Here is a 16521-nt window from a genome sequence, read left to right on the forward strand (position 1 = left end):
GGCTGGCCTCAAACTCATAGAGATCCACCTGCCTCTGCCTCCCAAGTGCTGGGAAACAATAGTCTTTTAAAGTGGGTTCAGGTGACCTATTCTGAGCCCAGAATACAGGGCCCAGGCCCAGCTTCTGGCAAAAAGCCAGACCCTGGTTCAGCTTATAAAATTTGCCCCAGATGTCTGCAGACTCTGCAGGGCAGGCCGGGCCTGTTAACCTGATTTTTCTTCTACCCTGGACTTGACTATCAGCCCCCTTTCTCCTTTGGATGTCAGCAGTGCCCTTGTCCACTGTCCTGGACACTGAGGACAGAAGGAATCCAAGGTTAGTCTGACCACTCCCTTAAGCCTGTAGAGACTAGAAGCTATGTTTCCAACCTGGGAGCTTTTTTCCATGACAGCCTCCTTCCCCCTTATTTGTTTGTTCTTACTCTGGAGGCTTTCGGCTGTTCCCTCCCTCCTTCCCGCCTGGATGACAGAAGACCAGACAGCACAGCTAGCCTGATTTGGCTCTGGAATGCTAATCTCATTCTTGAGTGACCTAGCTTTGCCTGGAAGCTGTTCTCAACATCGGCCTCTCACTCCCTCTTGTGGGTACAGAGAAAACTGCAGAGAGTCTTGGCCTAGAAAGCCTGGATAAGGCACTCCATGCTTTTCCACAGAGAACTCACTATACTGCTTTCCTTTTGAATTTTCCAACAGGACTGTGGCTCCTTCCCCTGACCCCAGCAAAGCTTCTGCAATCCACTGTCCTCATCCGGGTCCCCGCTGCCTTGGAGCTGCTAAGATCTGGCTTCATGTGCTCATTAACAATTGCCACCCTTTCCTTGCTTTTCTGGCTGCCAGGGGACAGGAGTTGGTCAGGAGGGGGTTAATTCGATACTCTGCAACTGAGGTACAAGCTTTTAGGTGCTGAGCCATCCCTCCAGCCCCTCCTGGTCTCCACTGACCCCAGAGCTCCCCAATTGGCTAGCCAAGTGCCAAGAACCATGCTGTTTCCGCCCCACCCCCAATCTCCCAAGTGCTGCCTTCTTAAGGGCATAATGCCACCCCTGGTGCCCAGATCCTCCATGAGGACGCAGCAGGCACCTCACCCACCGAGCTATCACCCAGTACAGCTGACAGACTTCTAAGGGAGTGGAAACGGGTTTGCAAAATATGCTTACCCAATGTTGGCCCTCAGCCCTTCTGTCCTGTTCTTTGGTGTTCAGGCTTGCAGCATGGAGTTTGGGCCTTTGCAGCGAGTCATCTGAAGCTGGCTTTCCGGGAATGTCATTTAGAATCAGAACCAGCCACACCCGGCATGCAAAGATGGCCTTTCTCACTGAACTTGAAGAAGCTTTGGTCTGTGGCCTAACACAAAATCATAAACTTGTTTTTTTTTAAATACCTTCTGTTAGGTTTATATTTGTGTACGTGTATATAGGTGCGTAAGTCCATGGGTGCACTTGGGTGTGGAGGCCAGAGGTCAGTCTCAGATGGGCCTGCCAGTGAGCCCCGGGGATCTGTCCCTGGCTGCCAGTGCTGGGATCACAAACACACATCACACCTGAACTTTCTTTTATGTGGTTCAGGGATTGAACTCAGGTCCTCATGATCATGCTTCTAGCACTAACAGGGTGTTGATGTCTTTATTGACTGTCCTCTATTGTCTCACTGAATGGGAAGCTTGCTTTTGTCTACACTAGCTGGCCTGCAAGCTCTCAGGATCCTAGTCTCCAACCCAGACTAGGATCTGGCTTCTGCACAGCCATGCCTCGCTTCCTATATGGGTGCAGGGGATTCAAACTCAGGTCCTTGTGTTTCTACAGCACAAGCACTCTTACCCACTAAACCACTGCCCTCGATGTGAGACTTTTTTATTGTGGGACATTTGAGCATGAACTTTGCAGTTGGCAAGGCCATGTCTCAGGGTCAGAAGTTTGAACACACTTGCTCCTTTAGCTGCCTGAAATGCTGTCTTCAAAGCTAGACTAGTGTTGCTTTCCGTGAAGAGACTGCCAGGAAAGACATAAGATTCTTGCTCTTCCAAGACACCTGGAGGTTTCTTCTCTGGAGCCCTGAAGTCCTGGCCCTTCACCTGCATTGCTCCTGCTAATTTTCAGAGTTGTCAGGCAGGGGCTACCACAGACATGCTGGTATTTTAACCTGTGATCCCAGCTCTCAGAAAATGGTGGCAGGTTTCTGACATCAACTTGGACTACAAAGTGAAACTGTCAAGAAAGCATCTAACCAGAGGATATAAAGGTAATTGTTTCCCTAGTCTCAATTATTCTGTGGATTTTTGCTTGGTGGTGGGTAAGGACACGAAATGTATTTGATACCTTAAAGTTTAATGCGGTGATGCGCCATAGCTGTTTTTTTTTTTTTCCCCCTTCCTCCTCTGTATGTGGCCCTGGCTGTCCTGGAACTATGTAGACCCAGATGGCCTCCAAGCCAAAGAGATTTGCCTGCCTCTGCCTCCCAGTGCTGGAATTAAAGGCGTGCACCCCATACCCTGCTACAATTTCTATTTCTAATGTCAATTCAATTCTAACTGCTCTAAGTTGTACGGACTTTGGGTCTGGTTAATTTTTGGTGTGTGATGCTACTTACTTGCAAGGTTTTTTTAAAATAATAAAGCCTATAGAAACAAAAGACTAACCAGGATTGGGCAGATAGTTCAGTCGAGTGCTGGCTAGCAATGCAAGTTTGAGAGCCTGAGTTTGATTCCCAGTACCTATCTTAAAATACGTATGTATATTTATATCTTTAGAATGTATTTGTGTATCTTTAAGTAGACGTATAAAGGCCTACAGATACGGCTCAGCGGGTCAGAACACTAGCTGCTTTCCCAGGAGCCTGAGCCATTGCTGGCATCCGTGGGGCAGCCCTGGTATTCGAGCAGTGACAGTCCACAACCACAATGTCACCTGACCTGCCTTAGACCCAACCTGTCAGGTGACTGCAAGGATCCTATAAACAGCACGTTGCCTAAGTCTGCAGTGTGTCAGGCACAGAATTGTGAGTCAGAAAGGACAACGAAGTTGGCTTTTTCCCTCCTGGAGCAGGACTGCACTATGTAGGCTGGGCTGACCATGAACTCACGCCAACCCTCAAACCTTTTATTTTTGATGGCGTTAGGGATTGAACCTGATCCAGTCTCCTTTCTGTTACTGTAACAAACACCAGGACCAAAACCACCTGAGGGAAGGCTTATGCAGCTTGCAGTTGCAGGTCACAGGCTATCAACACAGGAAACTCCTGCAGCCTGCCTGCTGATCCACACACTACCTCAGACCAAGGAACTCGCTTCACAGCCAAACAGGGCAGGAGTTCACTGGCTTATGCAGAGCCACATTTCTGAAAGACGTGTTTTGTTGAAACAGGGTCTTACTACGGAGCTGTCTGGCTTGAACTATGTGGACCAGGCTGAGCGCCACATAAAGATCTACCTGCCTCTCCTCCTGAGTGCTAGGATTGAAGACATGGGCCTCCACACCTAGCTCCTTTATCAGTATTTCTGTATGGGTATTTGCATCTTTGTCCAGAGGCCAGAGGCATTGTAAGACCCCCTGGCATTGGAGTTACAGGCAGTTCTGAGCTGTCTGGCAAGTGTGCTGGGAACCAAACTAGGAGGCTCTACAATAGTACAGGCCCTTAACACAGCCATCTCTCCAGCCCCACAGCGAGCTTTCCAATACAGCCCAGAGCCAACGGCCAAAGCCTCCTTACAGCAATTAACAATCAAGACAACCCCCTACAGACTTGCCAGCAGGTACACACAATCTGGACAACTCCTCAATAGAAAAACTGCCCTTTCAGTTGACTAGACTGTGTCAAATTGCAATTGAGCTAAGCTCGACAGAATCTAAGTAACAAGCTAGAAAATGTCCTACCCCAGCCATGCCCTGAAGGATCTCAGGCTAGTTAGTGCTCTACAGCTGAGCTCCACCCCACAGCTCTCACAAGCAGAGACAAGGTCTCTCTGTTGCCTGGGATTGCTCTCAACTCTGCAGTGCAGGCAGGCCTTGACCCTCAGCGCCATCCTCTATGGGGTAGCTGGCATGACAGGCATGCTCGGCTCGGGACTTCTAAGCTTCAGAGGACTCTAATATGTGAACAGCCTCTAGCTCTTGAAATTATCATCATTAATTTGTATTTTAAAAGGTAAGGTCTCCCTACATATCCTCTGTTGGCTTTTAGTTCAATATGTAGACCAGTCTGGACTTGAAATCAAAGCTCCTCTGGTCTCTATGTCTTGAGGGCTGGGACTAAAAGTGTGCACCACCATGGATAGCCATAGACTGTTTCTAATTCAGTACAGTGTGGTGATGAGGCCCTTGAGTGAGCTGATGGGGAAGAAGAGTTACAGAGACCTGAAAAAAAGAAAATCGGAGTCTGCTTTATTGTCATCGTTAACAGACTAGCCAAAATTCAGAAGGGATGTTGATGTGGACAGAACACCCTCCATCAAAGCAAATTAAGACTCTCCCGTGCCTTCAATGACATGATGCGGAATAAGTTAGGGTGCTGCTGCTCCAGGCTCAAAACGCTCACTCACTTCATGTTCTTGACAAAGTCCTCGCCTTTCTTGATGGAGGCTTTCAGCTCAGGTATTGCCTCGGCAATCATTTTCTCCTCAAAAGGAGTTACTTTACCAATGCCCAGGTTCTTCTCCAGGCCCTTTTTCTGGAAGAGATTGGGGAGATGGTAACATGTGAAACCACATTTCTAGCTTGGTTTGGCAGCACAAGCCTGAAATCCTAGCACCCCAGAGGTCAAGCAGACAAGCACTCTACCACCAAGCCATCACCCCCAGACCTCACTGGAGGGTTCTAAGCAGAAGCAGCTGCATCTTAGCTATGCGCCAGGCCAGGAGGCCTTTTCTTTCAATGCTCATCTGGCTTTGACAGCCATTCATACTTGTACTGCCCTGTGATGCCCTGGCTCTACCATCTAAGAGTGGCTCTCCCTTCCCCAAAGCCAAGCAGGTACCAGGCAGTAGACACAGAGGGAAAAGCAGAGAGTGGAGCCCCAAGAAAAACAACCACAGCCACGCTCGCCCTGGATACGCACCCCCAACAGCAAGGGTGTGGAGAAATAGGTGCATTCTGTCTCCTTGGACTGAACAAAAGAACACTCAACAACTCCTTCCTTCCCGTTCATGGCATCCACAAGGGAGAAGACAAAGCGGGCTCCGGCATAAGCCATGGACAGCGTAGCAGAACCTAGGAGAGAATGGTGGGTCAGCACCGCCAGCACCAGACCCCAGAAACCAGGGGGTGTGAATGCTAGTAAAGAAGCTGCACCCCACAGGTCATGGAGAATCTGCGTCCACATCTTTGCAGTTCACGGTCTCCAACTGTCAAGTCACCCTCACCCCATGGAAATCTCAGCTGCCTTCTAGAACCTTCTCTTCAGACAAAGGCAGATACACCACGGAGCCCCACTCCCTACCCAGGGACAAGCAGTCTTTCTCAGACACAGGACCAATCCCGCACTCAGTGTCCCCAACCCCAGGGATGCTCGGCACTCCACCTGCTCCAGCCTTGGCCTTCACGACTTCTGTGCCAGCCTCCTGGATCCTCCCTGTGAGTGTGGCCAGCTGGTCTTGGGGAAAGTCAACCTTGGGGGTACACTGCAGGGCAAGCCAGGGACTGTGTGAGCAACTTCCTGGTCCAACCCCCGCCCCCCCCAACAGGCCTGACCCAATGGCCCCTCCACAGTATGTTGCACCCCAGCACTACTGCAGAACAGGTTCCACCACCCCCATTTAAACAGTAGTGGGGATGCAAACCAAGGTCTCCATAATGCCAGACAGAGGTCTCCAGCACTCAACCAGAGACCCCAAAACCCTTTTATACGGACAAAGGCAAAACCACTTTTTCAAGTTTTTTTTTAAGATTATTTTTAGGTTGAGACAGCTCTTATGTAGCCCAGGCTGGCCTTGAATTTACAATGCAGCCAAGAATACCTTTGATTTCCTAATCCTCCTGCCTCTACCTCCACATGCATGGCAACCATAATTACGTGTGTGCATACTAAGGCCTGAGGTTGACGGCTGAGGTCAGCTGTCTTGAGATCAAAGGTGTGCGCTACCACTTGCCTGGCCAATACAATTATTTTATTTTTGTTTACTACAGAGCTTTGATGTAGCCCAGGATGGCCTCAAACTTACTACATAGCTGATGATAACCTTGAACTCCTGATTTTCCTGACTGCATCTCCTGAGAGTGGTGATTATAGCTGTGCACATCTGTCCTCCTATAGTGCCAGCTTTGATCTCACGAGACATTTCCCACACTATGCTGGAGCCTGCTATTTCTGACTACATCCAGACCCATAGGCTGTTGTCATGAAAACCCTAGACAGCTGGGCTCGAGTCTGGCAGGGATCCCTCCATTACAGAAGCCAGTTAGACTTGTCCCAGACTGTTCTGAGGGCTTCAAGAAGGTGTTTGTGATCTTACAGTGTCCCGTGATCCATCTACCGGTGACCCCCATCCCCACACTCATCTCTCATAGTCACTCATACCTGAGAGATCAACGGGATGATTGTCTTCCCAGCATGGCCACCAATGACAGGCACATTGACTCGAGCTGGATCTAAACCCTACTGACCAAAGCAGGAAACGTGGTTAATTGTTAACAAGTTCTCTGAGCAGAAAACGAGTCACAGTGCAAACAAAGTGCACACTGGAATCCCAGATGGCTCAGAACCAAACCAAGAGGACCCAGAGTCTGGTCCCAGCTGTGTTTAGCGCTTGGGTCCTATCATTTGTCGCTGTGAGTAGGTGCAGGGAGGGACAGCTTGTGTAGGTCACCACAGGCTCCTCTGTCACAAGGCCAGACTGTGTTGTCCACCTCTAGTCACCTGACATCCTCATGGAGCCAGAAAATAGCAATGTTCCTTCCTAGGGCTAACGTCCTTATTCATGAACAGACACAAATAGGTGTCCCACCACTCTGTCCTAGAGAAAGAGTTCTCAACTCAAGAGAAATGAAAACTGCCCCATACACTGGAGCTGGACAGCAGAACCGAAAGGCAGAGGGCAGCACCAGACACTGGCTGATATGGGTCAGTGATTAATAGTGCTTGATGCTCGTCCAGGGGACCATTTTGGGTCCCAGCTCCCACAATGCATGGCTCACAACTGTAACTAGAGCTCCAAGAGGATGTGCCACCCTCCTGTGAATACCTACAGCACTGCATGCAAACTGGCACAATTCCATGTAGACCCAGCATACAATTAAAAATAAGATAAAATTGTATCTACTCATGCCTATATTAAAAAAAGGGGGGGAGCTGGCAGGATGTGAATCCTTCCAGGTAAGCTACTCTAGGTTATCCAACAAGAGGTGGCAGAACTAGAGGCCCTGGATGACAGGTCAGCTATTTCAGGATTTCTGGAACCTTCCTAACCCTTCGGCCATGTTTAAGGACTGGCAGGTAAATCTAGTATTTCCAAAGCACTGTTAATGTGGCAGGTGGTTACCATCCAAGAGTGGACTAGATACAGACTGAACCCTGATACATTGGGAAGACGTGAAGGGCAGAGAGCATGCTAACCCAGGCAGTAGCCTGCCAGTACGAGCCTGTGGATCTACTGCCTATTCTCCTACGAAAAGCACTGAAGCTGGTTACAAAGACTGAAACTTTAGGTTCACGTCTTCTGCCATCTTCCGTGCCTGCCCACGAGCAAGGCTGGCTGAGTAGTTCAAGAGCTGCCCGCAAGGCCCGCACCTTCAGCTCTGCCACAAATGTGTTCGCTCTGACAATGTCAAGGGTCGTTACACCAAAGATCTTGTTGGGGTTATACACGCCATGCTTCTTGAAAACTTCTGCTGTGATAGGGATGGTGGAGTTAACCTGGAAAAATAAGACGTTAGCTTAGAGCAGAGTCCAGTTAGCTTAGAGCAGAGTCCATCGGTAGCCCTTCAGCTCCCTCATGCATACAAGACCAGCCCTGACTGCTTGTACTCACCGGGTTGGCAATGATGCAAATCATGGCTTCAGGGCAGTGCTGGGCACAGGCAGCCGTCAAGGTGGCCACAATGGTAGCATTGGTGTTGAACAGGTCGTCCCGTGTCATTCCTAGGATGATCCAGGGTAAAAGAGGCACACAGAACATGATAAAATTAAAAATATTCTATTTTCATTTCTTTCTTTCTTTGTGTATGTACATGTCATGGTTTGTGTGTGAGAAAGCAAGAGGGAGGAAAGGGAGAGGAAGAGGGAGGGAATGAGGAAGGAAGAAAGAAAGGACAACTCGTAAGAGCTAGCACTCACCTTCCACTGTTGAGGCGCAGGAGTCTTTGTACTAAGAGAACTAGAAATATTAATCATGCAGGGGCCTCTTCTCAGTGGAGGAGAAAAAATACCCATCTTCCCACCCCGAAGGCTGGTGGACTGTTAATAACCTGGTCACCTCTCACCTCCCTAACTAAGCGTTACCCATCCTTGGGGAAGACATCACGTGGACTCTGTGGCCTTTCAGCTCGACAACCCACCCTCGTGGTCACATGTACTTGTAGAAGAACATAGAAGTTTCTATGTAGCCACACCGTAAGCTTTGCTGTGCACCTGGAACTGGACTCCTCGTTGCCTGGAAACCTCTTCCCCAACTGTACTGTGTTTTAAATATGCTGACAGTGGACCACCTGCCATCCCCGAAGTCTGATCCGGGTTGACCAAGTCCATCTGTATTGGAATTTTATTCTTATCTCTTATTGTTAACTTCCCTGACTGGCACCTGCAGGACCCTCAGCTGAAGCCCAGTGCTGGGCACAAGACCCTCCGAGAAAGTAGGAAGTTTTTAATTTTTCCTGGAGATTAGGGGTTAAGGAATCCGGGGCCTCTCACTAAAATGGGGTCGTAACCTTCAGGTGAAAGTGGAACTAAATATGGGCTCTTCTCAGTCCTTTGAGACAAGGCATTTTGTACAATTACTGAAATATTTCTTACAATCCAAAGAAATAAAACATGCAGACATATATATATTTTATACACACACACACACATTTATTACTAAAGTAAAGACAGCCTGTGAAAAGGGGTTAAAATACGGTCCCTGTCGATGTGGGTACTAGGAATTGATCTTGAGGTGTCAGGCCTGGTGGCAAGCACCTTGACCCACTAAGATACCTCCAAACTATGTACATAGTTTTGAAATAGGTACTAGTTGCTAATTATTAAACTCAGCATGAGCAGCGACCCCATTTCGAGTAAATCCGTCTTATAAAGAAAATACTACACTATGGCAAATGGCAGTATAGAGAGGTCTTGGGGTCTGGGGATGGGAGCGAATCAATGAGGAAGATCAGGGGTTAGCAGAAGTCCCAAGATCACTAAACAGAGTGACATTTAGTGTCAACTTCAAGTTTTGTAAGTAGCACCAGAGGCAGCAGACACCTGTAGACTTAACTTGGCAGGCGGACACGTGACCGTTTTACCTCAGACAAAGAGAAAACCTTTGGAGAGCTTTGGAACAGGAGGGGGAGTAATCCACACATGTCAGCAGAAAGCCTTTCTCAGCTATGTAAGGACACTCCAGGTAAGGCTTTTAGAGTATGTATTTACTAATACGTGTGCATGTTTGTATGTGGTGGCCTACAGAGCTACAAGTTTGAGCTGCCCAGTGGGGGACACTGGGATTGGCAATCCTCTTACACTGCAGGAAGTGCCCACACAGCTGCGTTCTCTGTCTACCCCCCCCCCCCCCCCAGGAGGCTTCCACACACAAACCTGGCTTCCTGGGCACTCCAGCTGGAATCACCACCACATCACAACCTTTTAGACAGTCTGGCAGCTGCTCAGGTCCGAGGTAGCCTGGGAAGAACACCCCATTAGAGCAGTGTCACCTTTATGAGCCCAGGGAAGCCACCACATCTAAGGGGAGGGCACAAAGAGTTGGTGGGTCCCATCTGTGAAGTGATAGCTACTGTCTAAGAGGAAGAGGACCCTCCTAAGTGCTCAGGATCCTCCTGTCTCCACTTCCTGAATGGTGGAAACTGAACCCAGGGCTTCGTGGATGCCAAGGAAGCACTCTACCAAATAAGCCACAGGAGACCCTTTGTTCAAGGTCTCAATATACAGCCCAGGGTGACCCTGAACCTGTTGCCCCTTCTGCCTTAACTCCTCCAAGTGCTGGGATACGTGTATATCACCGCTTCCTACTTCTAAACAAATGGTTTATTATTATGGGGTGTGTGTACATCACAGCGCATGTGTGGAGGACAACTCTCGGGAACGGTTCTCTCCTTCCACCTTCATGTGGGTTATGGGGAATGAACCCAGGCCTCCAGGCTTACAGAGAAAGTACCCACCCACCCCACCGCACCATCCTGACAGCCTCAGCTTCTACAAGACACCACAGTCATTTGTGAACTTGCACTCTCCAATGAGCCTGGAGGCTCCAGGCCTGTAACCGTCCAGGGTTATCTATGACCCTGTTCTGTAACTTGGACCCTTGCTTACTACAGGGACACAGTGGAGTGTCCAGGGCAGCCACGCCCAGTACCTTTCACGTTTGCTCTGGTCTCAATGTGACTCAGATCTGCTGCCACACCGGGCGTGTGGGCGATATCGTAGAGAGTCAGGCGGCTCACTAAGGGGCTGTTCTTCAGGAGGAGCGAAAGGGGCTGTCCAATGCCCCCAGAAGCTCCCAGAACAGCTACTTTAGCATTGCTCTAGAAAGAAACAAAGAGGTGACACTTAAGACAGAACCGACAGGACAATGCAAAACGTAACACGGGGCTACTTTGGATGATGAAATGCCAAAGAAAGACGAAGCAGCCCTTTCAACGTGCTTTACTGTGGTAGAACTCTGGACTTCCACCCCAAAGTTCAAGTTCAAGTGGAGAGAACACAAGCCAAGAGATGGCGGGATACAGGGGTAACACTCCAAATGTCTTTCTTCAAGATAAGGCAGCAGCTCCACCCAGGCAGCCAGCTGGAGCCGTGTAGAGCAGTCTGTCCTTTGATCTATAGTTTAATCAATAGTTTAAGAACTACCTACATTACTAGAGATCAGCGGCCCCTCACTGTTCTAGGACTGAAGTAGGCGAGCCGAAAAACAAATATTCCTGTCAGCACAGAGGGCTTGTTCCAGGATTTCATCCTACAGCAACCAGCAGCACTGCACAGTACTAACATGCATCCTGTTTCCTCTTTATTCCCCTCTTCCGTCTCCTCCCCACTGCAGCTTTTGAGGTACTGCGAATTGAATCAAGAGCTTTGTTCCTGTTATTCCCAGCCCCTCTTCAACTGCACTCCAGGTTACTTGTAGGCTGGCAAGATGACCCAGCGAGTAAAGGTGCTTGCTGGAAAGGTGAGGACTTGAGTTCAATCCTCAGGACCCACATGTGGAATCAACTCCAGAAAACTGTTCTCATCTTCATGCAAACCCACACGTAACAAATAAAAAATGAAATGATTACTTGAAACACTTACTACAATGTAAATATGCAGAGAGCTGTGAAGACTATTGTTTATGGAATAACGGCAAGAAGTCCGCACATGTTCAGTATGCACATGATTGTGCTTTTGAAAGATTTTTATTATTTTTACTTATACATGTGTGTTATGTAAGTATGTACATGTCCATGGAAGCCAGAAGAGGACATCTGACCCTGTAGAACTAGAGTTACAAACAGTTGTGAGATGCCCAATGTGGGTGCTGGGAACTGAATTCATTCCTCTGCAAGAACAGCAACTGCTTTTAACCCTTGAGCCATCTCTCCAGTCCCTGTTTTTTCCTTTTTGGACATTTTCAGTCCAAGGCTGCTGGACCTGTGGGCGGAAGCCACATGGATACCAATAGGAAGTAATAATGGGCTTCAGTTATCAAACACCAAAGCCCAAGGTCGGGGTGTGGCTCAGTGATAAGAGTACTTGCCAAGCACAAAGGAGAAGACCTGGGTTCCATTCCCAGAACTGGAAGAAAAATAAAAAGAAGTGGGCACACACCTGTAATCCCAGCATTCAGAGACGCTGTTCTTCAGAAGGGAAAGACAGGAAAACCTTGGGTTAGAGAACAGCATGGGCTACACTGGAAGGCCCTGTCTCAAAACAAACCTTAAAAGGAACCAGTGCATGAAGAACTCAGTCTCTCTGGTCTCCCCTTGGCCTGTCTCCCACCCTCCACTTAGGCACCTCCAACTTGCCCTCCATAAGCATGCTTCCATCTTTTCACTTCATCAGAAATCTCTGGAAGCTCCTGGTGCCTTAAAGCTGACAGGGCAGTAGTGCTTCCACTGAGGAAAGCACCAGGCGATCCCAAATGGGGAATAGAAGAACACCATTTCCATGGCTTCTGTTTATCCTGTTGCACCAAGACAGTGCCTGCTATGTAGCCATGGCTGGCCTGGAACTCACACAGGAGTGGCCTGGGTTCACTTGTCCCATGACACCAGCTTAAAGTCGGCTCTTTTTAGCTAACAAGTAAAAATCTTAAATGCTACCAAGCAATAAAATGAACTAGTGCCCACCCTCGGGTCTTTAGGTGGCCCCGTTCCACAGTATTGAAGGGAACCCAGTGCGGGGAAAGGAGGAGAGAGGTTTTTCTCACTTGGTCCTATGCTGTGCACTGAGGTAGACTCTTGTTTGTAGGGCACCAGCAACTTTGCTAATACACACCCAAACCTGGTCCTCAAGACAAGAGCTTTAAAAAAAATTACTACATTTGATTTTCTTCTAGTCAGTAGACAACTTGGAGGAGTGGCTCTATCCTTTCAGTGTGAGGGTATCTGAGTGAAAGGGAGGAGCACACTCAGGTTGACAAGCTTGGGGGCGCGGGAAATGCCTTTATCTTGAGTCATCCAGCCAACCCAGTGGGGTCTTTCCAAGGCACTATCACAGTGGGTCCTTCCAACCCCGCTGACCTTTGCTGAAAGCCCAGAGTCACCAGGACAGTCATTGCTTAGCAACTATTCTGAGGATGGACATACTGGAACACATTTCACTACATCTTTTGCTTTCAGAATTTCGAAACTCCTATGTTAGTGTTTCTAGTACATGGACACGCACATAGATCAGAAAAACATATGTGGGTGCGGAGGATACACTGTGGCCCTTGGCTACACTTTACCAGCAAAGTGCAGGATCAAAGCCTGGAGCCCAAACATGCTTGGTTCCAGTTGCCTTTGGACTTAATCCACTGTTTTCTCAAGAGCTACTCTGGATGCCCAACTGGCATTTTCTTTTTGTATTTAGCTTTTCTAAATCTATCCACTGCTGAGCAACTCACTCTTGCTACTAATCCAAACTTGCTCTCCCAGAAGTCTTTACTCTATCACTGAGCTACACCCAGATACCCTCACTGGGCATTTTAGGCAAGTGCTTGACCACAGAGCCTTCACTGGGGGATTCCAGCCAGGCACGCTACCACTGGGTGCTACCTCTAGCAAGCTCTTCCAGAGCTCTTCCTCATTTCAATAAATACCAGTAACACTGCCCCAAACCTTGGCATTACCCATGACTCCACTCTCGCTGTCATCTCAGCAGCAATTCGGTTAGTTCCATCAATTTTCCCCACATCAGCAGCTGTCAAGGAGATTACAATGACTCCTTACCTGGTCTCCAGCTGCCTAAGAAATTGCTCTGTTCAAAACACCCTAACTCTTGAGGAAATGTCCAAAGATTACAAGGCTTGTTGAATTCTCTCTACGTCCCCTGATGTTCTCAATTCCAGGCCTCCCTGCCCCACACACTGTACTCAAAGTCTCCCTGTCTGGAATTCTTTCTACATGTAATCTATGCTTTCTTCTGGTCTTCACTAATATGTCACATTCCTGATGGTGGGCCTGTGACTGTGAGAAGCAAGTAAAATCACTTGCCTCAAAAGCTGGAGGACATGAATTCAATTTCTAACCTTTCCCACATGCTGGAAAGAGAAAACAAGACTGCAGGAACTTGTCCTCTGCATTTCACACTGCTGTGGAAACACACACACACACACACACACACACACACACACATATGCACGCACGCACGCACCCGAACATACCTTACCCTTCCTCTAATCAAAAATAAAATCTCAACTTCCTTCCTTGTCAACCTCTTCTCTCTTACCTCTGAGGCTCGCAACTAACTGAGATATTTTATAACAAGGGAGAAACAACATATCTAAACAACAGAATTCAGGGGCTGATGAGATGGTTCACCAGGTAATGGAAATTGGTTACCAAGCTTGATCACCTGAGTTCAACTCACAGGACCTACCTGGTAGAAGGTGAAAACCAACTCCTGAAATATGTCCTGACCTCCATATGCAAATCATGGCAAGTGTGCGTGCATGCGGCTGTGCACACACACGCTAATGAATTTAAATTTTTAAAATCAAAATACAGAATTCTGTGCTGTGCAAGGTACATAGATGCAACTATCAAAATTCAAATGGAAAGTGGGCACAGTTGTGCAAACCCCAGCACATGGGAAGAACAGAAGCAGGCGGATCTCTAGTTTGAGGCCAGCTAGGTGTATGTAGAGAGGTCCAAGACAACCAAGGATGCACAGTGATTCATTCTAAAAATAAGAACAAACAAACCCAACTGGGCTGAACGTGTTATGCCATTGGGTGGTACATTTGCTTAGCATGCATATGGCCCTGAATTCCACCCTCAGGACCATAAACACACAGCAACACTGAGCCTCGTTATTCACTCTCTGCGGAGCTAATCCTACTCTCCTCCTCTGCACTCATCTTCATCACCACCTACCACAAACTAACTTACTTCTGGCCTACCCCAGACTAATTCTCATTCATCGCTGAACCTCTGAGCATCCAGGGCCTTGTATACGCCTAAGCAAGTGTATACCACTGAACTATGTCCCGAGCATTTTGTTTTCTTTTCAGACAAAGCTCTCCTAAATCATCCAGGCAGGTCTCAAACTTTTAATCTTCCTGCTTCTAACTCTTGAGTAGCTGGGATTATAAACATGCACCACCACACTCCCCATGTAAGTATTTTTATCGGTTTTCCTAGAGATTTGTAAAAATACAGACCCTACCCTCTGGACAGGATCCTGGGACCCCTTTCTTCATTGATTCTGGATGATTCTGACGTGAACTAGTTAAAGAGCCACTGTCCCAGCAGATGACTAAAAATAGCTTAGCTGTAAGTGTCCAAGGCCAAGTCTACCCAAAGCAGGGATGCTTCTCCAAGAAAAAAAAAATTTAAGAATAATTTTTAAGAGAAGGAAGGCTCCGGGGGAGATGGTTGAGTGGGCAAGAGCATAAGGACCCGAGTTCAAACTCCCAGTTTCCCAGCCTTGCAGGTTCAGTCAAAGACCTTGTCTCAAAGAAATATGCCCTACAACAGTGGTTCTTAACCTTCCTAATGCTGCAACCCTTTAATACAGTTACTCATTTTGTGGTGATTCCCCCAACCATAAAATTACTTTCATTGCTACTTCATTACGGTAACTTTGCTCTTATGAATTGTAATGTAGCTACCTGATATGAACCCCTGAGAAAGGGGCATTCAACTCCACGGTTGTGAACCGCTGGTCTAGAGTGAGGGAGCAAGGCAACGTCCTTCTCTAGCGTGAGCACAAACGTGCACATACACCATACACACAGAAAAAGGATTTTTGAGAAACGAGTGACGGTGCACGGCGTTAATCCCAGCACTGAGAAGGCAGAGGTGGATCTCTGTGAGTTCGAGGCCAGCCTGGTCTAAATAAGTAAATGTAAAGAAAGCAAGTCCTTACGTGTAAGGACACCGGCGGTGGTCGGTAGCGCTGAGTTTCAAACAATTCTGCCAAACCATTGTGACCATGGCTCAGTTCTCTACCCTCAGCTCAGGCTGTCTGCACTACGAAGCTAACGTTATACGTTATTTCTCCTATCCATGCATAGCTCACGTGGACACTACGAGGAGAAAAGTAGTTACGTCGAAGCAAGGCAAAGTTACATATAATGCAATCTGCTTCCGGACAGAGCCTTGGCTTCTGCACCTACCGGGAGGGCAGACTCTCTGGGGGAACTTGGGCTGGGCTTTGCCCCTCTTCCAGGTAACAGGCTGAGCCCGGCCTGTTACGAGCCCCCACGACACCGGGATGCTGGTGCCGCCCCCGGAGTTCCCGCTGGGCGGGCAGCCTCCCGTACCTGGGCCGAAGTGCTGAAGCCGCGGCGGAGAGCCGCGCTGGCAGGCCGGGCGAGAGCGGACAGCATGGCTAGGGCGGGGAGGGAACGGACCGTCAGCTGCCGCAGCCAAGGTAGACCAGTGACTCCAACGACCTCCACTGTGCGCAGTGCCCGCCCGGTTCGGAGCCTCCTGATCTCGCGAGAGCCCAGCCCCGCGTCAGCAAATCTTGCGAGAAGCGCCGCCTCGTCTCGCAGGAAATGACCCGGCCCACCTCCAAGATCTCGCGAGAGAATGCTACGTCACTCCCCTCTGTTGCCTAAACCAAACTCTCCGCCCACTTTCGAGATCTTGCGAGAGCGGCTGCTCCTATCAGGTCTCCTGCTTTTTCCCCTCTCCAGGCCGCAGACCCGGCGTTAGGCCTTGCCCACTTTTGGGACTTCCGGTTCGTTCGGCCACTTGG

At 48.6% G+C, this 16521-nt stretch overlaps 1 protein-coding gene across 1 annotated transcript; it reads right to left on the reverse strand.

The window, feature by feature from the left end:
* Positions 1 to 4350: 4350 nt before the first annotated feature.
* Positions 4351 to 16270, reverse strand: Mdh2 (malate dehydrogenase 2). Its single transcript, XM_055606013.1, has 9 exons — positions 16082 to 16270; positions 10493 to 10661; positions 9718 to 9801; positions 7958 to 8067; positions 7717 to 7842; positions 6508 to 6585; positions 5512 to 5611; positions 5050 to 5201; positions 4351 to 4662 (listed from the first exon to the last, which is right to left on the reverse strand). The coding sequence occupies exons 1-9, from the start codon at positions 16145 to 16147 to the stop codon at positions 4531 to 4533; spliced, it is 1017 nt and encodes a 338-aa protein (XP_055461988.1). The 5' UTR covers positions 16148 to 16270; the 3' UTR covers positions 4351 to 4530.
* Positions 16271 to 16521: the final 251 nt, after the last annotated feature.

Source organism: Psammomys obesus, unplaced genomic scaffold (assembly GCF_907164565.1).
Source record: "Psammomys obesus unplaced genomic scaffold, mPsaObe1.curated_primary_1811, whole genome shotgun sequence".
Classification (NCBI taxonomy): domain Eukaryota; kingdom Metazoa; phylum Chordata; class Mammalia; order Rodentia; family Muridae; genus Psammomys; species Psammomys obesus.